The 26,461-nt window shown below is 42.9% G+C and overlaps 1 protein-coding gene across 5 annotated transcripts in view; it reads right to left on the bottom strand.

Moving 5' to 3' along the window:
* The window catches only part of tanc2a (tetratricopeptide repeat, ankyrin repeat and coiled-coil containing 2a), a 591,670-nt gene that overhangs the window by 181,323 nt on the left and 383,886 nt on the right, over positions 1–26,461 (bottom strand). For all 5 annotated transcript variants that reach the window (XM_052038520.1, XM_052038521.1, XM_052038522.1 and 2 more), the window contains one exon: positions 15,024–15,287. In XM_052038520.1, the coding sequence (XP_051894480.1) occupies positions 15,024–15,287 (264 nt within the window). The remainder of the gene's footprint in view (positions 1–15,023; positions 15,288–26,461) is intronic.

The raw sequence follows: 26,461 nt of genomic DNA, 5'->3' as shown, positions 1-26,461 counted from the left end.
TATGCATGCGCCTCCAGACAGGTCAGCTTTGATTAACAGGTACTTATTACCCTCTCTTAGACAGCAACAACAGCATTCTATCATCCGGACAATCTTAGTCTCCTCCCCATCACAGACATTCTCTTTGTTCTCTCCACCCCTTGACACTTAAAACAATTGTTTTCGCACTTTTCCAGTCCTGATGAAAGGTCAGACCTGTTTACCTCTCCACAGATGCTGACTGATGTACTTGGAATCTCCAGCATTTTCTATTTTTATGGCATGTTATCATTCCTCTCAGTGAAATATTCCTGTCAGGTGAATTGATCAGCAACCAAGTTCAGCAGATGGAATCCCAATAGAAATGAGAATGCACCTGAGTAGATGGGTTTGTAATGAGCTTTAATGGTGCATGCATGTTCTCAGTAAGTATGCATTTGACTGCTTTAGGGATAGATTCCCTAAGAACCTGCAGAAACAAAGTTGTAAGGAATGAAATGAGGCAGCTATTAAATGTTGATTGGGGAGGTAAGACACGCAAGGTACTGCAATATAACTGCAGGAACCCCCTTTGGAATATATCCTGGTTGGAAGGGTACTTGAGGTTTCTCAAGGTGGTTCCCATGTGCCACACAAACAGACACTCAAGAGGAACAAAAAGGAGAATGCCAATTACATACTTCCCTTTGTATTGGATACTGAGATCCATGATTGTCCCACACCCTAAAATGCTGATCTTGGACAATATCTCAATGTTGATACACGGCACCAAAACAAGATGGCCATTTTGTAAACCTGATTTTTAACAAATGGAAACCCACACTGTGATATATTTATGAACAAAGGACTTTTTAGTGGTCAGATTACACCTGAGTAAGAAAACATGAAAGTTAAAAGTCAAAAACTATATAAAAAAATTTAAAGGAACACCACTTCTCTACTCACTCTGTCCATGTCCTTTTATGGACTTGCTTCCCCCACCTTCCTTTGAATCATCAGCAAATTTGACTACAATCCACTTGTTTCCCATATCTAACTGTAAACATAGAGTGCAACTGTGTTCAGGCTCCAGCACTGATCCATTTGGTACCGCACTAATTGAAGCTTGTTAATCTGAAAATAACCCATTTATCCTGTTTTTCATTATGAAGCTGATACTCCACCCAGGTTCATATATTATCCTTGCACAAAGTTGCAAGCTTGAACTCACTCACACATTACAACGCAGAAGGAAGTTATTCAGCCCATCAAGTCCTGCTGACTTCCAGCAGAGCCCTCCAATCAGATTTGATCCCCCTCTTCCTATTTCCCTGCAACCTATTCTTTTCTCAGGTATCCATCCACTCTTCTAATTCACATGCCACATGAGGGGTAGTGTGCAATAGCCAAATAACCTACCAACATGCCTTTAAGACATGGTAAGAAGTCAGAACACCTGGTTATAGGGAGGACGTGCAAACTCCACACCAACAGCACTCAAGGTCACAATCGAATCCAGGTTGTCAGGACTGAGGTAGCAGTTCTAATCACAGTTCCGTCACAGTGCCAATCCTCACGTAGTTGCTTATCAAATGCATTTTGAAAATCTAAGTACTCCGCATCCGCTGGCCCCCGTTTCTCCCTAACAAATTTGTCTCTGATATTGGCAGAACATGAAAGTAGTGGACAGAACATCTCATGTTGCTTATTAAACTTAAGAGACTTTCTTAACTGATTGTTCCCACATCTCCCAAGTAGGTCACTCTGGTAATGGTGGCATGTGACCATATATCATCTAATGCATAGTTTACATATTCATAGATACACAAATCATGTAACACAATTCTATACTCTTGTTAACTTAATTAGTGAAATGTTCTGAAGGAAATACTTGCATTAAATATAAATTGGTATTTAGAACTACTAGTTCACATATGCAAATATTAAAAATCACTACTCCCAGGTATTTTCCAGTATTTTACATGGACTGCTGGTATTAGACAAGGTCAGGGCAAAAGGGATTCACTGCAAGATGCACAGAAGTCATGAAATAGCAATATAGTGTACCGTGGGATCAATGAAGGTGGAAAATCAAAGGATGTGGAGAAAAATAACAGCTCAGTTATAAATATTTCAAGATTCAAGGTCAAAACAAATCTATTAATGTACAGGAAATTTCCCAGTTTATTGCAGAATGCTGTTTAACATACAGGCAAGTAATCCTGGGTTGAGCCTTGTTAATTAATATAAAACATGAGGATGGAAATAGCCTTTGAGCAAGTTGCTTCAATGACTTGTATAAGAAGTTTATCTTGATTGTTTTTAAGGAGTCTAATCTGACTTTCTAGCAAAGATATATCTGTTTTAAGTTTCTATTTAAATTCCATTCTGTTCTCCCATAATGGCCTTGTGATACAGAAAATCTCTGATAATCTGCTATCCAATTTGAAAATCTGATGGTTAGGCACCTGGCTCACTAGGTGATTTTGCCCACACTCCCTTCAAACTCACCAGGGTCCTGTTTCCCTTGTTCTCTTTAAATACAGCAGCTTTAAACTTACTGGTTTCACTTGAAAATTTATTCTACTGCTGAGTAACATCTAAAAAAAAGTGAATTTAAAGTATGAGGGTGCTGGATTATTGGAGTTTTACTGTTCTTGATACATCAAATTAAAGCCAAAATGTTAATTCATCACGTTGTTTAAGACATAAATTCACCTTCCAGTTCGGAAACTTTCAGGTAGAAATTTGGAAAAGGAAATCATCTGCATTGCAATCACTGCAAATACCTATCACAGATCTTCAAACAGCTGAACAAACATTACATATCTTGCCAAACTACATGAAAACAACAGTTGTTTGATATTAAGTGATGATCTAGACTGTTGAGAAAGCAAAAGAATTAATTTCAGAAATGTACCGATACAATCCTGTGGTTATTTGGTATTGCAAATTACATTTATTTAACGGTACTTTGAACAACATGCAAGCTTGCTGCATTGTTAAATGAAGAATAATAAAATTGCACTGAATGATTTTAATTTAACAAACAAATGTGAAACAATAATGTGTGCAAATTATCAAAAAGCAGATGATATTTGTTTAGCATTCTTACCACCAGCAGCTAAAATTTGGACATAAAATTGGAATACACCCAGAGTTCAGTAGTATCCTTATGTGTTAATTCTAATGCATCTTTTTATGAACTTTCTCAAATTAAATCATAGAACGACCAAAGCCTTCGTCATCAGCACCCATTCCAAACTTTGTACTGCTCCCTGCTAAAAGTCTGAGACTAGATAGACTGCATCATAATTAATTCTGAGCTGAATATCAGACCAATTAAATATACCACCAAGTAAGGGTGCCTACTTCTACCTCTATGACATCAAACATCTCTGTCCTGACTGTATCTTCACTACCTCATGGCAAATATCCTAACACATTCTGCATGACCTCCCTCATTCTAAATCAAACAGATGTTATCCCAAATTCCTGCAACCCAAGTTCAAATCATCCAGCACCCTTGTGCTGTTGATCTACACTGAAATCCAGTCAAGTAATAGCTCAATTTTAACATGTCCTGGTTTTCAAATACTTCATGGTTTCATCCACTCCCTATCTCTGTAATCTTCCCTGGTCCTCTAACCCTCTAATTCTGACCTTTTGCTGTTCCCCAAATTTAGTTGCTCTGTCAATGGGCACTATCCCTTCAGCAGCTAAGTCCCTAACCTCTGAAATTTCAACTGTTACATTTCTCTCCTTCAACACATCCTAAAACTTACCCCTAACCAAGCTTTTGATCATTTATCCTATTATCTGTTCATGGATTTGGGTCATACAGTATTTTTGTTTGCTAATGCTCCTGTGAACTACCTAAGGATATTTAAAAGCATTATTTGTTTCTTGCTATCTGTGCAAGGCCAAGGTAAGTCATAAAGACCTTTCTTTGAGCATCACAGCTTTCCAACATCATTGGAGTACCTTCACTAGAAAGACTGCAGTAGCTCAAGAAGGTGACTCGCCATCACCTTAGAGGGTAATCAGTGATGGGTGAACAGTGAGACACCCACTTCTTAAAAAGTGATTAAGCCACAAAGTAAAATGAGGAATAAGGAAATGGGGGGACATTTCAGGTCTGGGGCCTGCATGAGAACCGACTGCAGTAGATGGAGTTATCAGTTCAGGCTTTGTTCTACCCCCTACCTTCCCCCACCTTCTCTGTAGCCTAAACTAACTTGCGTTCTCTCTTTCGTGATTCTAATGAAGGTCACAGACCGGAAACTTTAAATGACTGTTTCCACAGATGCTGCCTAACCTGCTGAGTGTTTCTGGCATTTTTTTGTTTGCATTCTCTACATTTGACCAACTCGTACAAATGTGTTTCTATGCTCCAGGTTCTGTTCTCACCCCACATCCAAAACATTCCTCACTTTCTAACCGATACTCCTGAATATTGAAATGGAGGAAGAAAAATTGGTTCTCTTTTTACTTTCCTACCACAATATGTTGAAGTCCTTTCAACAGCCAACACACCAGTTAAGCCTGCTTCTCCTAAACTCCTCAATGAATAACTCAAAACTGTGAACATTTTAGCATTCATTAAGTATTTCTTTCCTCTTACAATAGTTAGATTTTTTTGAGCTAAGTTTGGCATCACAAATCACTATTTTCCAATGTTTCTCAACATCTCTTCCATCCTTAGCAACCTTGACAGTGTCTTTTACTGTGGATCCTGTCCCTTTATCTTGGTTATTTAACCTATGAACAGATTTGTCTTTAAAGTTTTGCCATTTTTACAACTTTCAAGTTTTCCAATACATTCAGTAAGTTGCTAGAACCAGCAAAAGTTCTGTGTTGTAGAACAATACCTCCATGGACTTTACCCCATTACCTTTTCAAAAACAACTGGAAGGTTAAGCTGTAACATCACAGGATTCTTCCAGATGACCTCACTGACGTACATGGTATTTCCATGCAAAACACAAGACCTTGATGTTCATAAGATATTCAGTAGTAATACAAACTGATCTCAGTTTTTTTTCAAAACAAGGTGACTAGCTTGTTAAGCACAAATCAGTTTCAACGTTTCAAAGTGCACAGAAAGTACTGGAATGACACCTTTTGCATTGTACGATTTAAGGACGATAGTGAATACAAAAGGGAGTCTGTAAACTTATCTCTTTGAAAAGATACTTATTTCTGATTTCATATGCAGAAAGATTGGTTAACTGTACCAACAACAACAGAGCTGGGCAGCTGTGCAGGAAATAGTTTGTGGTCTACAATCCCAGAATTTGACCCACATGTGCAGTATTCCAACATACCCTAAGAGAACTAAGACTCTGTGAATGTACAAGGGGGAGGGGGAGGAAGGAGGAAATGTGTCTGATTGTCCATGAAGCTTTAATGTTCATATTATTGCTATAAAAATGATTCCAAATAGTCTAAAACTAATGAGTCAAGAATTATGGAAAAGAAAGAGCACTTTGATTATGCAACAAACACTGCTGCAATGAAGCTGCACATATGAAGAGAGAGTAGGTGCTTGTAAGTTTTTAAAGTTTCCATTTCCCCACCTTGATTGTACCCTGTTGTGAATATGCAAATTCCATTGTAACTAGCAGATGTTGGGCTTGACCACCTGTACGATCGGTTTGTAAGACAAGCTTTTCACTGTACTTCAGTACAAGTGACGATAATAAACCAATACAGCAAAAATTGTATCAAACAGCTGACACAGATACCAGGCAGGTGAGGCAAAGAGAGTTGTACGCTATTTGCTCAGGCTAGTAGGGGAGGTGCAGCCCAAGACTCAGCCTTAGATCAAAGGAGAGGCTGAAATTACAAAAGTTAATGGCAACTTATAAGAAAGATATCTTGGCCATAGAGGTACTGCAGTCAGTCACCAGCATGTCAGAAGACCACTGGGTCAGGGCCTGCAGTCAGCAAAATCAGCAGAATTTGTACCTCAGTGAATTGTCAGCACAGTGACCTCAAGGACAATTATGAGTATACTCAGGGCTTAGCTCAAGGGATAGAGGGGTAGAGAGAAAGTGAACAGTAACCTAGTGTCAGCTGTTAAGGTTAAGATTATATTATGCACATTAAAATTATTGCAATGTGTCAACCTCAAGTAAAGACGTTTCACTGCAGCACAGGGAATTCGGCTTTTCTTTGCCTTGAACTTAAAAGCCCCTAGCTAGAAGTTTTGCACAGCCCAGTTTAGTTACTGTTCCATTTTAAGCACTGTGGAAGACATCAGTCCTACATGTATCTGTCAATTCACAGAGACAGCACTCCTAGCTTTGGCCATGTCACTAAGAGGGCACATAAAGCATAAAAAAAATGCAGGTGAATCTTCAGATTATGCAGGATAAAACTGAATTTTTGCAAAGGAGTACATCTTATATATGTAAGGAAAGACCTGAAGTTGTTTATGGAGTCTGATATGGCCTCTTAAATATATCTTCACAAACAGCTGCAGCTTACAACACTTTAATGTAGCAATGGCCTTGAACAGAAAAATCATCAGATGTTACAAGCAGGAAGAACAATCTAAAACAACTGCAATAAAATTAGAAACAAAAAGACATGTTATCTTAAATGAATTAAGCCAATGGATGAAAAAATAAGTTACCGTCCGCCACCTTCCCCCAAACAAACATCAAAACAAAAAAAACTTGCCAATTAAGGGTTTGTGGCTGATGATTACATGAATCTGGTACAAAAGGAATGCACTAGTCAGGCAACAGCTGTTTCCCATGTCCTACCAATGCACTGTTTAAAGTGGGTGAGGGAGAAAATGCAGAAGTAATTAATTAATAGAAATCAAACAGAACGTTGAAGTTGGAAAGTGATCTGAAATGAACCTTCTGTGCAGTGTGAAGACTGAACTAAGGTGGATTAGAACCAAGGCCACTGGACTGAGGTGGGGGTGGGGGGGGGGGGGGGGGTAGTTTCATGGCAGTAACATGACCCCCAATAACTAAACAGGTCCCAAAATCTTTTTCATCATAAAATCAAATTTGACTTCAGCATCATTAAAACAAGTGAAAAATGCATTAAGCGTCACTTACAAAATTATTGCTGCATTACGAACAACTGAATTTCCTTCTGCTTTATAAATGAAGATTTGTTTAATAAGCATAGGGATCTGCTGGTTTTAGTTCGTAAAGTATTTTTGTAGAAAACAATACAGGGAGTACTTAAGGTTATGGAATAACCAAAAAAATTTTTTCTGAAGTTCATCAGTTGTTGAATTATTAAACATAGCAAGTATGCCGTGGATTCCAATCAAAACCAATCACACTACTTTGGTTTCTCAGATGTAAAAGTCAAAAAAAAAGTAAGCATGTGGAAGGAGTACACTTCAGACAAGGACCATAAATAACTCTTTAACCCTAAAGTGGGATGGGACAAAGAAAATCTTGCTCCAATTGCCATCCAGTGGCTCCTGTTAGAAAATCTGAGAGCAAATAGAGGGCAGGAGCAGAATTCTGGAAGCCTGAAGTTAAAAATCTAAAAAAAAGGGTGGAAGATCCAGGCATGTATCCACACTAGAGATCAAAGTAGGAATTGGTAAAATGTTTCATACAAAAAGCACCATATACATTTAATACTGATTTAATAATACATTGTCCTGGAAATTCTTAAATCCACAGATATCCTGCTTAGCGATACCGCACAGAGTGCTGCTCTGATATAGTGCTCTCAGCGCTAGGAAAAATTCTTTTACTAAAAATATTAGGAAACAAAGGAAAAGAATAATATTGTCAAAACATACCAGCTTGTTTGACATGGCCATATTAATCACATTCACTCAGCCAATGAGAGTGCAGTATGTAGTGACCCCTTTGAGCCGATTCAATTAGCACATTTGTTCCCAGGAATGCATCTGGAGTGCTAAATGAGGCACTATTACCACAAGTATTTTTCAGCGCCAGACTGTGAAAATGGTTCATTTCAGAAGTGCAGCGTGATTACAATAATTACTGGGTTGAATCAACCCATTCCAGAAATTAGATTGTATACTTATGGCTGCAATTCATATTTGCGCCAATGATGGAATTTCTGGATCAGAATCGGGTGGAATGGTATCATTCCCCATGAAACACTCCTTCAAAATGTTGCCAGAGTTGAAAGGTCACATTACTCTGAGATCTACCTGTCACTGAGCTCTCTGTCTTCCCAGCCCTGCTCCCTGGGTTACAATCCAGGTCCCAGACCCTGAGTGAGGCCCCAACTTGATTCCAGGCCAATTTTGTACTGCATGCTCAAGATAATGATTTTTGCATGCAGCAAATGCTAACCATGGTGTTCAGTCATTGCACATAAAGTCAGGGGCCCAATATCATTACTTGTTAACATTATCAAAACCAGCCCAAGCCTCTTAAAAGTATATTGTGCTTTTGAAGTTGGTGAGGTCATTGTGAAGAAGAGAGAGAGAGCCCTTCCTACAGGAGCTGTTTCAGACACGCAATCAGAGACACTGAGGAGAGACAGTTGCAGAGATCAATGCTAGGAACTTAGTCCCAAGGAACTGGATGTAGAACTAGAACAAGGTTAATGACCTTACGCAAGTGGTGAAGGACAGAAAATAAATCTACCAAGTGCCATATCTTATAAACTGCAACCCAATCACTCACCCACCAATGATTTCTATCAATCAGGACTCATACCTAGTGCTTGCAAGCTTCACATTCACATACTTTACCTATCATATTCATACCTCACAGCTCTCACACACTATTCAACCAAAAGAGTCATATCACCCAAATACAATGCACGACACTGATCTCATTGAGGACAGTGTAGGCCAATGCAAAAAGATGGAGAAGATGCCAACTCTACAGGGGCAGGTTGCACAGAACGCCAACTATTGGTATTGGTATATTATTACCACTTGTACCAAGGTACAGTGAAAAATCAGATAATAATTTTGATGGTTCATATAGAGGAAACATGAAAAGGCCAATAGGGTTTAGTGAAAGCTTGGTCCATTAGAAAGCCTGCCAGATTGTATTTAATATGAAGACAAATGGTGGAGTCAGGCACTAACTTGGCAGAGACATTTGTGTTGAGCATTGGATTGACCTTATACAGCATGAAACTGGAGCTCTTCATCAACATAACATGGAATTAATCACGATGCAGTACAAACAGCAACCACCAGTGTATGAGTAGTGTAATGAAAGTTTTACTTTCTGCCAAAGCAGCTTTGGATGCTACTGTTCAGAAGGACTTAGAGAGTGACTAAGCAGGCCAGCAATCCTCAAAGAGATTACTAGAATTGATAAAGTGCTGTTCTGGGGATGTAGTAGGTCTCCTCTTTCACAATGATGGTATTGTAGCGTCTCACCGCACCAGCATCGAACCGGCTACCGACATCGCGAACGTCGTCGGAGGCCCCGATCCAAGATGGCGCGGGGCCCTCCTTCTTCCCCATCGTCGGGCTGGGAAAGCCTGCACGCGGGAAGGTCAGGTGACTCGCGCATGACGTCAGCGCGGGAACTGTAGCGCGGGAAGTTTTCGGATATTAAAGGCGCACCGTGCCCCTGTCGTTCATTCGACTTCGGATTTCAAACCAGGGACTCTGTGTCTTCATTTTGTAGTGTGTAGCTAGCTGCTACAGTATTCATGATTTCACCTCAATCAATCCCCAGCACCTTTCTTACATGTGGGCTGGCCACATGGGCTGTTATTCATTCTAAGATGATGACATCCAAAGCCAAGTCTTCTCAGCTGTTTCAGGTAGTCCTGTAACCTGGATGTGATTAAACTAGAAAGGGTACAGAAAAGGTTCATAAGGATGATGCTGGGACTGGAGAGCTTGAATAACAAGGAGAAACTGAATAACTGGGACTGTTTAGACATCTTGGTCGGCATGGATGAGTTTGGCCCAAGAGCCTATTTCCATGCTGTATAACTCTATGACTCTAACAGTCTGATGTCAAAGCACTGCTTCAGCATGTTAACGCTCAACTCTTACACTGCTTGTGACAGCACAGCTCTCTTTATGCTAATGCATATATGAGTGGGAAATAGTAAACAAAACTTAGATCAAAATATGAATTTAAAATAAAGCACTTGAAGAAAAAATAAAATAATTTTCTCTTTTTTTCATCTTCTATGCCTTATCTCAGAAGGGATATTTGCTTGGAATTTGATCACTTCGATACAGGAGTGTAAACCTTCACTGCATGGTTAATTTGGGCCTTTTTATGCCAGCGAAACTCAAGACACTAGATTTTATTTCAAGCACCAAAATATTCAATAGGATTTTGATATGCAATGCAACCCTTAAGTAATTAATGCAGGGTTCCTAATCATTATTGGTTCAATTTAGCACACTTGCTGCTTCAATCCCGCACAAGCTGGGATCAGAGCTCCACTAACCCAGAGCACTACTAGAAGTATGTACTTGTGCACTGTTGTGACATTCCAAATGGCTGCAAGGGAGGTTCTCTTGGAGTGGGAAACACCCCCCACCACCTGATCGACATGTTGAGATTCAGATCTCAACATATTGATCAAGGCAGCAGTAAGCAGGAGTCGTTTGTGCCAGAAAGGAAATGAAGGACAATTGATAAGAGGTGGCCATTGAGATAACCTCGAATTCTCTAAGAAACTGGAAGTTATGTTAAGAAAAAATCCATAATGTGTCAAAATTTAATCTCTAACACTGTACCTCATGAGTAATGCCTTCAAACACAATGAGGTGTAATACCCATTCCTCTTTGAACTTGAATTGCTCTCATACACTCACTCACTCCCTTCCCCCAACCCTTTCACCTTAGCAGTCTCGTTGTTCTTTTACACTTCTTATTGCCTTATCCCTTCTCAGCAACTTAAAAGCTCAAAGCATGCATGCACACACCAAAAATTTAACAAGGATACTTATCCTTTTAAGGCTTTGAAATTAACTTTCACTTTTGTGTTTCTGGTTGCTCAAAACAGATATTTGGTGCAACAAACTGGAGAGGGCCACTACGGAAAACCCATGAGCAGCTAATACTGTGGAGACATGGTAGTGCATCTCACCTACAGTTACAGTGTGACTTAGCAAAGACTTCTCGAATCACCAATCAATCAGTCTCCAATGAACTCTTAGCAGACGGCAGAAATCCCAAATGAGAGTCCAGGCTTTTACACTGTGCAGCTGCAGCGACTGGAGCACAACTAAATCATGCTTCCCCGTGTGTGGCTAATTTCAGCTGGCATTGTTCAAAAGTTACATTGGATCACAGATGACGTTTCTCCGCTGTATGCGCCAAACATCTAATATTCTGCAAATTCATGTATCTGGTCAAATTTCAGGAATTACATGCTTCTCAGAATGACAGCATTTCGCGATATACTCACAAAAACATCGAACTCCAATCATAGAACGCCTAATCCACCTTCAATGCAATTAATACAATCTTTCTGCTGCCCAAGTTCAAATGCTGGACCCTTAACACTAAATGCCTAGAAGCTCATTATACCACCTTTGTTATAATAACCTCCAAATTTTTTTGAACTGAAGGGAGGACTTACTCATTTTTCTACACATGGCTGAATAACACTGGAAACTTCTATGTGGGGATATCATGAATAGAAAGTCACATTCAATCATACTGATTCACTAGCATGTCCGAGATTCTGCATATCTGCATAGAATTAATTTATGACTCTTTACATTGTGATGAAAATTTGGAAGCAAGTTCTCATATTTGCAGATCAGGTTTATGTCTACAATATGCATCACTTTGTTTGCTGGGGTAATTTCAATACTTTGGGAATAAAAATCATATTTCTTTTAAATGTGAAGTTATTTTAATCATTGATATACCGTTTACTCATGATTTTTTGAAACCTACGAAACATTATTTAAAAATACAATTCCAAATACTTTAAAGCTTCAGAAGATACACTTTCAGGAGTTTTTAAAAATATCGATCCTATTCAGTCTTACTGGTATGGTTAGCAGAACCCATTGGAAGATAAACTTCAATCACTCATTTACCAATACAATTTTCCAATAAATGTTCAGATCTGATTAGTAGTTGAAACAAATTCTATTTTTAACAATGTACCTGAATACATTATTTCTATTCTTTCTCTTCCTTCAGGATATTGTGGGCAGCGACTCCACGGTTCACTAAATCCATATAGTCTGTAGTTTTGCTACATTATTGCCCAGAAGTTTGCCTAAAAGGCTTCCTTTTAAAAATATAAATTCTTTTCCACATCACTCAAAGAAAACCCGTTCATATGAATTCTACAACTTCTGAAAATCATTTTAACGGTTTGCAACCAGCAAAATCATTCTTTAATAGATTACTCAAAATATGCTCTTCTTTCAGATGACTGTTCCCATGGAACTCAAAGGTTTCAGACAGCATGCAATAGCTGAACGAGTTGATTAGCCATTATCTGATTAAATGATTAGTTGGACTGATTAGTGGGCATCCAAGAAATTAGATTAATGTCTTTCATCTGGGACAAGTACTAAAAAGGGAAAAAAAAAGCTTCGACAAATGAGTGAATAAGCCAAAAAGATTATCAAGAAAAAGTGCCGAGAAACCCTGCAATCATAAGGAGGCAATAAACATTCTGAAGAGCCAATGCGGGAAAAATTAAACAAGGTCCCTTAAATACGACACCAAGCAATTCGATATTCATTTCCAATTTTGACAATTATGTTGACTACCAACAATGTAGAACTATTTACAGCAAGTTATTACTGAGACAATCAAAAAGGAACTAACTCAAAACCTTCATAAAGATCTAATTTGATATACCATTAGTTAAAGATTAGCAACAGTAACGAATTCCGGATTAATTTTCATGTTGAAATAGATAATAGGTATATTTGAAAGGCTTGCAGGAGTCATGAACTACCAGAAGTCCTACAATGACAGCAGTCAAGTAAAACTTGATTTACACTTGAAGCTTTTGATAGAAGTGGAACTTAACCAACTAAAATATGAATTGAGTTCCTCGTGCAAATACATAAAATGATATTTATAATTCCAAAGGAAATACCAGCAGGAAACATCCAATAGGCTGTATTATAAAGTATTTAACATCAGAATATTGCACAAAGGTCAGTTTTTTCTCCATGAACCAAACTTAGTTCCAAAATTACATTTCAGTCTATAATTTATTTTGCAGGACACTTTTAAACAGACATAACTTAAACCTTGAAGTAAATCAACAGATCCACTCATTTTTATCTTTGATTATAGACGCAAAAACAAAATACCTGCTGGCAAGAAGTAACTATTTATTGCCAGACACATTGGAGTTGCAAAGTCATAACATGAGCCAATAGTACATTTGAAATTCACTGAGTTGAAGTATTAAATTATTAAACTGCGAGCTGTTACTATAAAGTCAAAATTATAAAAATTTTGCATGGTAAGCTTACAGTATGGTACTGTAGTGCCAGCATCATGTATTTTAAACGGCCAATAATTAGTGATAAAGCCAGTAGTAGTAGGACCAGATGACTGGAGCACATCCTGCCTGGAGGTCGGTGACCAGTGGTGTTCCGCAGGGATCTGTTCTGGGACCCCTGCTCTTTGTGATTTTTTTAAATGACTTGGATGAGGATGTGGAAGGGTGGGTTAGCAAGTTTGCAGATGACACAAAGGTTGGTGGTGTTGTGGATAGTGTAGAAGTTTGTCAAGGGTTACATCAGGGCATTGATAGGATGCAAAGCTGGGCTGAGAAGTGGCAGATGAGGCGTTCAACCCAGAAAAGTGTGAAGTGATTCACTTTGGAAGGTCAAATTTGAAGGCAGAATAAAGGGTTAATGGCAGTGTGGAGAAACAGAGGGATCTTGGGGTCCACATCCATAGATCCCTCAAAGTTACCACGCAAGTTGATAGGATGGTTAAGAAGGCGTATGGCGCGTTGGCCTTCATTAGTCAGGTGATTGAGTTCAAGAGCTGCAAGGTAACGTTGCAGCTCTATAAAACCCTGGTTTGACCACACTTAGAATATTGCGTTCAGTTTTGGTCACCTCACAAAAGGATATAGAAGCTTTAGAAAGGGTGCAGAGGAGATTTACCAGGATGCTGCCTGGATTGGAGAGCATGTCTTATGAGGATAGGTTGAGTGAGCTAGGGCTTTGCTCTTTGGAGAGGAGGAGGATGAGAGGTGACCTGATAGAGGTGTGCAAGATGATAAGAGGCATAGATCGAGTGGACAGCCAGAGACTTTTTCTCGGGGCGGAAATGGCTAACACGAGGGGGCATAATTTTAAGGTGATTAGAGGAAAGTACAGGGGCGGGGGGGGGGGGGGGGGGGGGGGGGGGGGGAATGTCAGAGGCATTTTTTTTACACAGAGAGTGGTGGGTGCGTGAAACGCACTGCCAGAGGCAGATACATTAGGGACATTTAAGAGACTCTTAGATAGGCACATGGATAATAGAAAATGGAGAGGTATGTGGGAAGGAATGGTTAGATTGATATTAGAGTAGGTTAAAAGGTTGGCACAACATCGTGGGCCAAAGGGCCTGTACTGTGCTGTAATGTCCTTCGTTAACACAAGCTATTTCTCAGGGATTCTCCACGGACATGGGTTCTCGACTTCAGCCAGATATTTAAAAGATCACATTTACAGATTGAGAGTCAATCACTTTAAGTCACCATTGTGCAGCATTTAGTATACACACACACACACACACACACACAGAATCAAAAGTGGAACTGAATTACATCAACTGCCACACACACACACACAAAATCAAAAGTGGAACCGAATTACATCAACTGCCTCAGCCTGGAAATGTTGGTGATACTCCCTAGTGAATAAAAGAAATATAAATTTGTTGATAGAAAGAGGGAAATTGTCTATAACATTAATATATCGTAAAATCTAAGAGGCCATTTTTGCAAGTAGAAGTACATATAATCAGATTCTCACTGTGCTCTGCAAGGCAATGCTCTCTACTGAAAGTGCAAACTCAAAGAAACACATCAAAGTCACCAGGATAGAAATCACCATAAATGATAAATTGTAATTTATTCAACAAATTTATAAGTTATTACAGACACTAAATCTACATTCTTACCTGCTACAGAATTTGGTCGAGGCATTAGGTAGAGAGGTATCGAGTGAACAGATTGAGATGAGACAGTCTCCAAGTTTCTTTCCGGGAATTTATTCAAGCTGAATGTGGAGCCAGATATATTTTCATCCACTCGATACAAACAGGAGTCCATGGCAGATTTCTGACCATGCCAAGGTTTAACGTTTGCTCTGGAACTTGATTCCTTACTACTTTCCCCGCCATATTTGGATCGGTCCACATTTTCTGAATAACTTGTCAAAGTTGCTACAGATTGGGAAAAAAGAAACAATGTGTTAGGGATGAAAGTTCATAGTACTCAGAATTCATTAGATTTTTCCTGGGGCAGGTCTTCCATTGCCCTGAACTGCCTGCCCAAGCTGCACTATTTGTTTCACCACAGCACCAGTACAGAATTCTGCTGGGAACCGGCTCCTTGCACCTCCTGTCCCAACCCAACATAGGGGCTGCCTCAGCCAAGGCACGTGCTTTCACTGACAAAATGGCTTTGACAACTGGTGAGGCCACTATCACAGACCCACCTGCTGTCCAAGATATGAGCTGCGGTGTCTGTTTGTAAAAGTCTTTGACACTCAAGTTGTCTGCAACATTTAGAACCTACAAAAAATAATCTTAATAAAATTAATAATAGTACTTATTATACAAAATAAAACACATTGATGCAGAGACTCAACGAGCACACTTCCAAGCCAAAGAACTGGGATACCTGCAGAAGGCAGCAGTAACCGATTGGACTCCATGTGTCCACCAGTGCGGCAATGAGACAGACTTAGCCAGTGGCAGCATGGTGGAGCATGTTGCTGCTGGCTTCAGTCTACATCAGTGCTGCAGACTGGGATGTCCACAAAGATACAAGGACAAATCCCAGTTTAAGTGCTGGCATTAGGCTGAGAGATCCACTCCACTCTTGTTTTAAGGGAAAACACAGCTTGTTACCTTCTGCATCAGCCTCAGCTGAGATTTTTTTGTTCATTTTTTAGGATTTGGTGTCATTGGCAAAGTCAGCATTTATTGCCTTTCAGAAGGTGGTGGAGAGCCTTCTTGAACCACTGCAGTCCTTCCGGGAGGTGCACTTCCCCCAATGCCGTGGTATGGGAAGTTCCAGGATTTAGACACAACAATGACAAAGGGCTTGTGATACATTTCCAAATCAGGATGGCATGACTTGGAGAAACTGCAGTTGGTAGTATTTCTATGGGCCTGCTGCCTTTGCCCTTCTTAGTGGCATAGGCCAGAGGTTAGGGGGGCACTATTGGAGATCTTAGTAAGTAGCTGCAGTGTGAAAATCAAGCAGGCTGCTTTTGACTGGATAGTGTTGAGGTTTTTAACTATTGTTAGAGCTGCACTCAACCAAACAAGTGAAGAGTATTCCACTGCACTCCTCACTTGTGCTTTGTAAATGGTAGAAAGGCTATAGGACATCAGGTCACTTAAGTTGGAAGTTTAGAAGATGTCCACCACTGAAATATAGTGCAGTACAAGAGACAATGATGCAGCTCATTGTATCTTCCAAGATATAGTTGGAACAACCATGATCCTTGAGAATGTTATTTCATTTGATGAGTAAAAATATGTAGAAGGTAGATAATCTCCCTCTCTTAATTGACTCTATTTTCCACGAGACTTGATGTGCAGAATTCCGATGGGGACTGTCACCAACAAAGCAGAAATATACCTTTATTACCAAAGATCTGTTACCTGCCGTTTTCCCATGCTCGTCAAGTACATCAACTCTTCAATAAAGCGACTTGTTAGAACACCAACTGGAACCCATTTCAGAGAAGTACTAGAATTTTCTGAGGGGGATTCTCTAGACCTTGAATTTCCTTTCCCTTAGTTCACAGCAATGAAAAATTCAGTCTTTTGTGGCGACTCACCGTCTAGTCGGGCGAACCGGCTCGGCAGTCGGGTCGCGCGGCGTCGGAGCGACGAGGCCCAAGATGGCGGCGGGCCTCGTCTTTCCGAGCGACGGGGAGAACCCGCGTGCGGGAAATTCCTGATGATGTAGGACTTACGTCATTGCCGGTTGTTTTGGGCGGGAACATTCTCCCTTAAAGGGCCCGCGCAAGGCGGGAAAATAAACCAGTTCTGTTTGGCAATCCTCCGAGTAGAGTCTTGTTTTATTCCGCGGTAGCAACCGCTACATTGGTGACCCCGACGGTCCAAACGGCTTTTGGACCCACGAAATGGACGACAGCGCAGCAGCCAACGCAGTGGCCCTCAAGCTGCCCACCTTTTGGACACTTCGGCCCAGCGTCTGGTTTGACCAGGCCGAAGCGCAATTCCACCTTCGGCAGATCACCTCCGACTCCACGAAGTACTACCATGTGGTTAGCTCTCTGGACCAGGAGACAGCCGCCCAGGTTGGAGACTTCATCCAGTCGCCTCCGGAGGAAGTTAAGTACCCGGCTTTCAAAGACCTTTTGATCCGGACCTTCGGCCTCTCCCGTCGTGAGTGCGCCGCCCGCCTGCTTCATCTGGATGGCCTGGGGGACAGATCCCCATCCGCCCTAATGAATGAGATGCTGGCATTGGCCGAGGGACACAAGCCCTGCCTGATGTTCGAACAGGCCTTCCTCAAACAGCTCCCCGATGACATCCACTTGTTGTTAGCTGATGCCGACTTCAGCAACCCCTGTGAGGTGGCCGCCCGGGCAGATGTCCTGTGGAGGGCCAAGCGCGAGAGCGGTTCGTCCGTCAGTCAAATCACCAGGCCGCGAGCCCAACGCCCGCCTCGCCCGGCCCCAGCAACCGAGCAGCCACGCCCCAGGAACGCAGACGACGACACGGGTGACCAGCTGTGCTTCTACCATCAGAGGTGGGGTGCGGAGGCCGGTCGATGCCGCCCACCCTGCAAGTTTCAGGGAAACGCCAGGGCCAGCCGCCGCTGATGGCTACGGCAGCTGGCCGCCGACAGAGCCTCCTCTTCGTTCAGGACAAGAAATCTGGACGGCGTTTCCTCGTTGATACTGGAGCGGAGGTCAGTATTTTGCCCCCGACAGGCCGCAACACTCGTGACAGGCCACCAGGTCCTCTACTCAATGCCGCCAACGGTACAACGATACAGTCTTTCGGCACCCGTACGCTTCAATTACACTTTGGCGGCAGCCGTTTTACCTGGACCTTTACCCTTGCCACCGTCGCCCGACCACTCCTAGGAGCCGATTTCCTTCGGGCCCACAACCTGTTAGTCGACCTGCGAAGGAAGCGGTTAGTCCACTCTAGCACTCTCCGGACCTATCCCCTGGGAGAAATCAGCCCACCAGCCCCGCGCCTGGACTCCATTTCCCTTTCTGGCAACGATTTCGCCAAGCTCCTGGCCGAATTCCCATCGATTTTGGCACCTTCGTTTACAAATTCTAGGCCCACACATGGGGTACGACACCACATCATTACCACAGGGCCACCCCTTCATGCCCGAGCACGATGATTACCTCCAGACAAGCTCTGCCTGGCAAAGGAAGAGTTCCGTCACATGGAGGAGCTGGGGATTGTTTGCAGGTCAGACAGCCCCTGGGCCTCCCCACCTGCACATGGTCCCCAAAGCCACCGGAGGGTGGAGGCCCTGCCGCGACTACCGCAGGCTGAATGACGCCACCACCCCGGACCGCTATCCCATCCCTCACATCCAGGACTTCGCAGCGAACTTACACAGGGCCCGCATCTTTTCCAAAGTGGACCTCGTTAGGGGATACCACCAAATCCCGGTCCATCTGGATGACGTCCCCAAAACTGCGATTATCACCCCATTTGGCCTGTTCGAATTCCTTCGGATGCCGTTCAGCCTTAAGAACGCCGCGCAGACCTTCCAGCGGCTGATGGACGCGGTAGGCCGAGACCTGGACTTCGTGTTCATTTACTTGGACGACATACTGATCGCCAGCCGTAACCGCCAGGAACACCTTTCCCACCTCCGCCAGCTGTATTCCCGCCTCCGCGATTTCGGCCTCACGATCAACCCGTCTAAGTGCCGATTTGGACTTGACTCTCGATTTCCTCGGCCACAAAATCACCAGCGACGGGGCAACACCCCTACCCGCCAAGGTGGATGCTATCCGCCATCTTGCCCGCCCCGACGCAGTCAAAGGCCTACAGGAATTCCTTGGGATAGTCAACTTTTACCATCGTTTCATCCCTGCAGCAGCCCGTATCATGCGCCCTCTGTTCTCGCTGCTGGCTGGTAAGGGCAAGGACATCACCTGGACTGACGAGGCTGCGGCTGCTTTCATTAAGGCCAAAGATGCCCTGGCAGATGCCACGATGCTGGTACACCCCAGGACTGACGTCCCGACTGCCCTCACGGTAGACGCGTCCAACACCGCGGTGGGTGGGGTACTGGAACAGCTACTCGAAGGCCGCTGGCAACCCTTGGCATTTTTCAGCAAGCACCTTAGACCGCCCGAACTGAAGTACAGCGCTTTTGATCGGGAACTTCTAGCGCTGTATCTGGCGGTCCGGCATTTCCGATACTTTCTAGAAGGCAGGCCTTTCACCGCTTTCACTGATCATAAGCCTCTGTCCTTTGCCTTCTCCAAAGTCTCCGATCCCTGGTCAGCTCGTCAGCAGAGTCATTTATCCTACATTTCCGAGTTCACAACTGACATCCAACATGTCTCCGGAAAGGATACTGTTGTTGCTGATGCACTTTCCAGACCAACCATCCACAACCTATCCTTGGGTGTCGACTACGCGGCCCTAGCTGACGCACAGCAAGCCGACGACGAACTGCCCAGCTACAGAACCGCAGTCTCGGGTCTGCAGCTCCGAGATTTCTTGGTTGGTCCAGGTCAGTGGACCCTACTTTGCGACGTTGCGACTGGTCAGCCCCGCCCTATAGTCCCTGCAGCCTGGCGGAGATGCGTTTTTGACTCGGTACATGGGTTGGCGCACCCGTCCATCAGATCAACTGTCCAGCTGGTCGCCAGCAAGTTTGTCTGGCATGGCCTGCGCAAACAGGTCAGTGAGTGGGCCAGGACTTGACCGCACTGCCAGACGTCAAAAATCCAGCGACACACCAAGGTCCCACCACAGCAGTTCGAGCCTACCCATAGGAGGTTCAACCACATACACGTCGACCTCGTGGGCCCTCTGCCGGTTTCAAGAGGAGCCCGGTACCTCCTTACCATCGTGGACCGGTTCACGAGGTGGCCTGAGGCAACCCCCCTGACTGACATCACAACTGATTCCTGCGCCCGCGCGCTGCTCACAACTTGGGTCTCACGTTTTGGCGTTCCGGCCCACATCACTTCAGACAGAGGCACCCAATTCACTTCCAGTCTCTGGGCTGCATTAGCGAACCTGCTAGTGACGCAGCTGCACACCACCACGGCCTACCATTCTCAATCAAACGGGTTGGTGGAACGTTTTCACCGCCATCTGAAATCGGCCTTGATGGCCCGCCTGAAGGGTCCTAACTGGGTTGACGAGCTGCCTTGGGTCCTGCTCGGCATACGCACTGCCCCCAAAGAAGACCTCCGCACTTCGTCAGCTGAGCTTGTATACGGGGCGCCACTAGTTGTCCCCGGGGATTTCATACCTGCCCTTCAGGACCAAGGGGAACAACACTCAGCAGTCCTACAAAGACTGCACGAGAAGCTTGGCGCCTTGGCCCCGATTCCCACCTCACGGCACGGTCAAGCCCCATCCTGCCAGCCCAAGGAACTACGGGACTGTAAGTTTGTTTTCATTCGCAGGGGCACACCTCGGGCGCCATTGCAATGACTATATGAGGGACCGTTCCGAGTCATACGGAATAACGGATCCACTTTTATTTTGGACGTTGGAGGCAGGGAACAGGTCTTCACGGCGGACCGCCTCAAACCGGCCCATTTGGATCTGCAACAGCCTGTCGAGGTTGCCACGCCGCAACGCAGAGGCCACCCCCCTAAGCGGCAGCTGGCACAGCCCACGGACCTTGGGGACTGTCTCGCCAGTTGTGTGGCGACTCACCGTCTAGTCAGGTGAACCGGCTCGGCAGTCGGGTCGCGCGGCGTCGGAGCGATGAGGCCCAAGATGGCGGCGGGCCTCGTCTTTCCGAGCGACGGGGAGAACCCGCGCGCGGGAAAGTCCTGATGATGTAGGACTTACGTCATTGCCGGTTGTTTTGGGTGGGAACATTCTCCCTTAAAGGGCCCGCGCAAGGCGGGAAAATAAACCAGTTCTGTTTGGCAATCCTCCGAGTTGAGTCTTGTTTTATTCCGCGGTAGCAACCGCTACACTTTCATCTATTTAACTATCTGCTGCTTTGTCATAGGTTTACCCATTACGTGATAGGCCAGATTTATGTACAAAGTTCAGATAGGTGTCACAGTAGCTTTGAAGTCAGATCATATCACTATTTAAAAATTATTCTCCATCCTCGAGTAACATAGCAGGAGACAAAATAAGGAAGGTACTGCCTAAACCAGCGACTTCCAACAAGATGGTTTGAAATGAAAATACAACAGAAGGTGTTTGAATAGGGAATTGTGAGCCAGGTGAGCACAGAGCTGGGTGATGACAAGCAATGCTTCATCAACCTACCCCTCAAAACCCTACCCTGGACTCCACTACAACCTCCAACTCGTGACTTTCTCTCATTTTTCCATCCCATTCAACTAAGAAACAGGGTTGGCAAACCAGGCCACTACATTCATCAAAAATGATAGAGATGTTCCTGCATTTGCTGGAGCAAAAGATACATTTTGATAATTTTTATAAGCTGTAATAATATGATTGTGGCAAAATTTCAAAAGATGGCATTGAGGAAAACAACATGATTTTCAGCTGACTGAATTTCAGTTTATTATGGTGGAAACAAAGTATGACCAGTGATGGTGACCATTTCTAGAAAGGTTCTTTTAACTTGTTTGGGTGGCTGGAATTTAGCTTTTGGCAGGTCCCAAGATGAAAAGTTTCATACAAATACTCCTTTGGCTCTTTTCTTCAATACGTGCACTTTTCTCTTCCTGACTGACTGGGATTTTCTTATTATGTTGTTGCCATTAATTAATTGTAACTGCTCTTGGTAAATTCCTAGCTATTGGTCTTCTATTCCCAACAATACTGACAAGCAGATAGCTGGATCAGTGTTGGGATGCGAGAAACTTGAGGACTTTTCGTGAAGAGATCAAGTTCCTACCTCGCAGTAAGTGGGTGGTATTGTGGTGCAGCCAATGGAAAGGCTGCGTCACAGATCCAGCAACCCTGGTTCAATCCTGACCTATGGTGCTGTTGGTGTGGAGAGTTTGCATGTTCTCCCTGTAACAGCGTGGCTTTCTTCTCGGTGCTCTGGTTTCCTCCCACATCCCAAAGAGGTGCGGGTTGGTAGATAAATTGGCCACTGTAAATTGTCTCTAATGAAGGTGAATGGTAGAATCCAGGTGGAGTTCACATGAATGTGAGAGAATATAATGGGATTAGTATAGGATTAGTGTAAATGGGTGCAAGATGGTCAGCATGGACTTGGAGGACCGAGGGGACTCCTTCTGTGCTGCCTGGCTCCAGGAAATGAAACAAAGGTCAGGAGGAGACCTTTCTTCACCTAGCCAAGTGAAAAATTACTGATGATTCTGTAATATAGAGCAGGGTGAAGTCTTGTAATGTTTCTCAATCTCTTTTGTTAACTCAACCCCAATTACTTTCCCTTTCCCACAACTTTCTCAGGGTGAAGCCAACAATTCACAATCTAAGTATCATATTCAGCCCCATGTTGAGCTTGAACCCCCAACGCAGGGCTAGAAAACCTAGGACACAGTCATAGGGTCAATTAAGATTGGCCACTGAGGATAGAGACAAGGTGGTTGCAAATCTTTGGAATTCTCTTTCCCGGACAATCATGGAAATGAGCATATTCCATGTTGAAATTAACAGATTTTCTGGACATTAAGGAAATTAAAGGATATGGCAATTGGGTGAGAATGCAATTTGAGGTACTGGATCAACCATGATCTTACTGTTGCACAAGAGCCTTAAGGGACTTCATGGTCATCTGATTCTTCTCCTCATGTCATTTGATTCCATTATCACAATGCCACCTATTTTCACCGACACACTGCCTAATTTTGTTGTGCCCCAGACCATTTACTGTTGAAAACATAAACCAGGCCACTATCAGTTCCCAATCTGACTAACCCAACAAGTTCCTTGCAGGCCTTGTACCCTTTTGTCCTCTATAAAGATCAGCTCAAACAAACATTTGCATCCCCAGGCCCTACTTCCTATCAGCCTGTATATCCTACTCTATGTTGACTGTTGATCTAAAGTTAAAATTCTCATCCTTGTATTTGCATCGTCCCCACCTCTGTAAACTCCCCCAGCTATGCATATCCAACCCCCTCAGCTGTCCTCTCTATTGAATCTGATTCATTCTCCTGTGCATTCCTCCTTTCACCCTACCACTAGTCATGGCATCAGCTGCACGTTCTGGGATCCACTCAGTCAACTTTCCTGCCTCCCCACCTCCCCTTTCTCCTTTAAGATCCGCCTTTAAATCTACGTCTCTATCAAGTGTTGGTCACCCTTCTTAACTCTTCTGCTGCACTGACTTTCACATTTGGAAAATAGAGAAGCTTGTTTCGAAGTTTCATCAAGTTGAAGATATTGTATAAATGCTAGATTCAGAGTGATCCTCTGTTGCCTTTTACCTTTCCTTTACAAAGAGGAACATCTTTATTTTTATAATAAATATGTTATAGGAATTTATCTTGAAGTCACTTGCAGTAAATTAACATGTATAATAGTGGTTTTACTTTGTACTTCTGAAGCCTCAAAGACTTCAATGCACCCATGATTAGGAATGCAAGGCAAAGGGCAGCCTCTGCTGTATCTGTCCATTTAGCAAAAGTGGCTAACAATGATCTTTTAATGTGCAGAATGAAAACCCAGGTAAATGCCATAAGCAGCAGTGTCATCTTTAGTTCATAGGCATTGACTGCACACACTAGCAACAGCAAATAGGCTGTTGAATTTTGAACACCGAAGGAAATTGGTGTTGATACCTCATTATTTTGTAGAAGCTCTTCACTTCACACTCTTGTAGAACATTTCAATGGGTCAAAGAGAAGAATGTTTTCAATAACCAGTAGCCCACTTCGGTGGAGATTAAAACTCAATGCACTGTCATTTAAGTTCAATCTGCTTCCATTGCTTTCTTTGTCTTTTAGATTTCATTTACAATTTTGCCATCTTGGAAAATATACAGTCATACAAATCTGAAGCCTATCCTTTTCAGTTTACGTACCGGGACAAGAATCATATTGAGCTTTTTGAAGCACATTTACCACAATCGATTCTGCGCCAATCCAGAGTGCCAAATAAAAAAAAAGAGAAAAGAAAAATACCAAAACTAAGCCAGTAAAATAAAGCATGCAAACTTGGCAGGTGGTTGACAATGAGAAAGAAAATTGTAAGGTGAGGGAAGATATCAATGGTCTGGTTCGGTGGGCACAGTAGTAGCTGATGTGATTAGAAGCCTGGGGTAGCTGATTTGGGCAGAGTAAATAAGGCAAGATACTAAGAAGCTTAAAGGAACAGAAAATTGTGCTGTGCTTGCCCCAAGACCCTTGAAGATAGGAAGACTCTGGTGAATAATGTGGTCAGTAAGACATACAGTTTATTTAATTTTATTGTCCAAGTACAATCATAAAGGGTCATGTTAGAAGCATACAAAACATGCGCTAAGTCTCAACAAAAGTACTCCATGCAGTTCCGGTCAGGATATTCCAAGAAGAACTCAAAAGGGAGAAGAGGTAATTTATTGGGACTTTTCCAGTGTCAGAAAATTTTAGCTATAATGGGAAGCTAACTGATCTGGGGAGACATAAGAAATTCTGCAGATGCTGGAATCTGGAGCAATACACAAAAACTGCTGGAGGAACTCAGCAGGTCAGGCAGCATCCATGGAGGGAAATAAACAGTCGACATTTCGGGCCGAGACCCTTCATCAGGACTGGAAAGGAAGAGAGCAGAAGCCAGAATAAAAAGGTGGAATTATTTTTTTTACTGGAACAAAGGCGACAGGGGAGATTCAGACAGTTGTATAAAATCAAAGAAAGAGAAAAGGTGAATGGCAGAAGTAACCAGTAAAAGGATCACAGAAGTTTTTTAAAAAATGTGCACCCAAAGTAAGCTGGGGTCTGGAACTCTCTGCCTGAAAGAATCGTAGAGGCTGAAACTCTCATCCCATTCAAAATGTACTTGGATGAGGCTTGCAAGCTTCAACCCCCAACATTCCCACGCCTGCTCCCTGAATGCCACACTTGGCTCTGGATTCATGGGCTGCTTACCAAGCCCAGGAGCAGCTGAATCCATGGGACAGCATGCTTGGCAAGCTTACCATGTGAAAATTAAATAAAAAACCTCCAGATGCTGGAGCTCACCATGTGGTTCTTCTCCATTGGGGTTTGATACAATGCATTTCAATCCAATTTGGAAACAGACAAATTAATGAAGGGCTTCCTAAAAGGCATTTGGGGATGACTCTGAGTGAAGAAGGGGTGGCAAAACCCATGGGGACCTGGTTTATATGATTGTCTTTGGAGAGGGACCCTCGGAAAAATACACATGGGCCAAGCTATAAGAAATAGCATGTGCCCAAAGATTCACAATCCTCTGAAGACACTTCTTGCTTTCACAGTTGAGCTAGGGTGGCTTATAAGTCATCATAAAATCTGACATAATCAAACTAGATTACACTGGGATCTCAGCCTTTACCCCATAAATATCAATTACTAGAATATGGAAATATAGAGTTATGTACACATGTTTGTAGGCGACACCAGACGTTTTGCAAGATAGGCAAAAATGAGTAGGAAGTTATAAGACTAGATGGAGACGTGCAAGTCAGTTAATTTGCAATCGGAAACAATTTAAAAAAAAACAAAGACTAAAGCTGTGGAAAAACAAATGGATTGGCTATCTGTGTACACAAATTAAGAAAGGTTGATTCCACAGGTGCAATAGGTAATGAAATATTGGCCATTACCTCAACAGGGCTGCAATATAAAAACTAAGCATCAATAGTACAAAATCAGATTCTATTTTGTGTTGTATATTTGGGTTCAGAACATGCAAATATATAGAATAGGAGCAGCAGTGCTTCAAAATGCCCTCCGAGCCTGAACCACCATTTAGTAAATCTGTGGCTAGTCCTTTCCTCAAATCTACTTTCCCACAGAACTCCCACATCCACTGCTCTAAGAGTCTAAACACATATCAATTTCTGCCTTGAATATATTCAATGGCTGAGAATCCACATCCCTCTACAACAGAGAATTCCAAAGATTCATAATCACTCAAAGATATTTTTGGCCATCATAGTCCTTCATGACTGACATTGCCTCATTTGTTCTGGACTTTCCCAACAAATACCATCTATCCTGTTAGCTCTTCTCAGAATGTTATGCACCATTGAAATTAGCATTCATTTTTCTAAACAACAG

This window comes from Pristis pectinata, chromosome 25 (assembly GCF_009764475.1).
Source record: "Pristis pectinata isolate sPriPec2 chromosome 25, sPriPec2.1.pri, whole genome shotgun sequence".
Classification (NCBI taxonomy): Eukaryota; Metazoa; Chordata; class Chondrichthyes; order Rhinopristiformes; family Pristidae; genus Pristis; species Pristis pectinata.
Note: the sequence above shows the minus strand (reverse complement) of the source record. Positions and strands in the feature narration are given on the sequence as shown.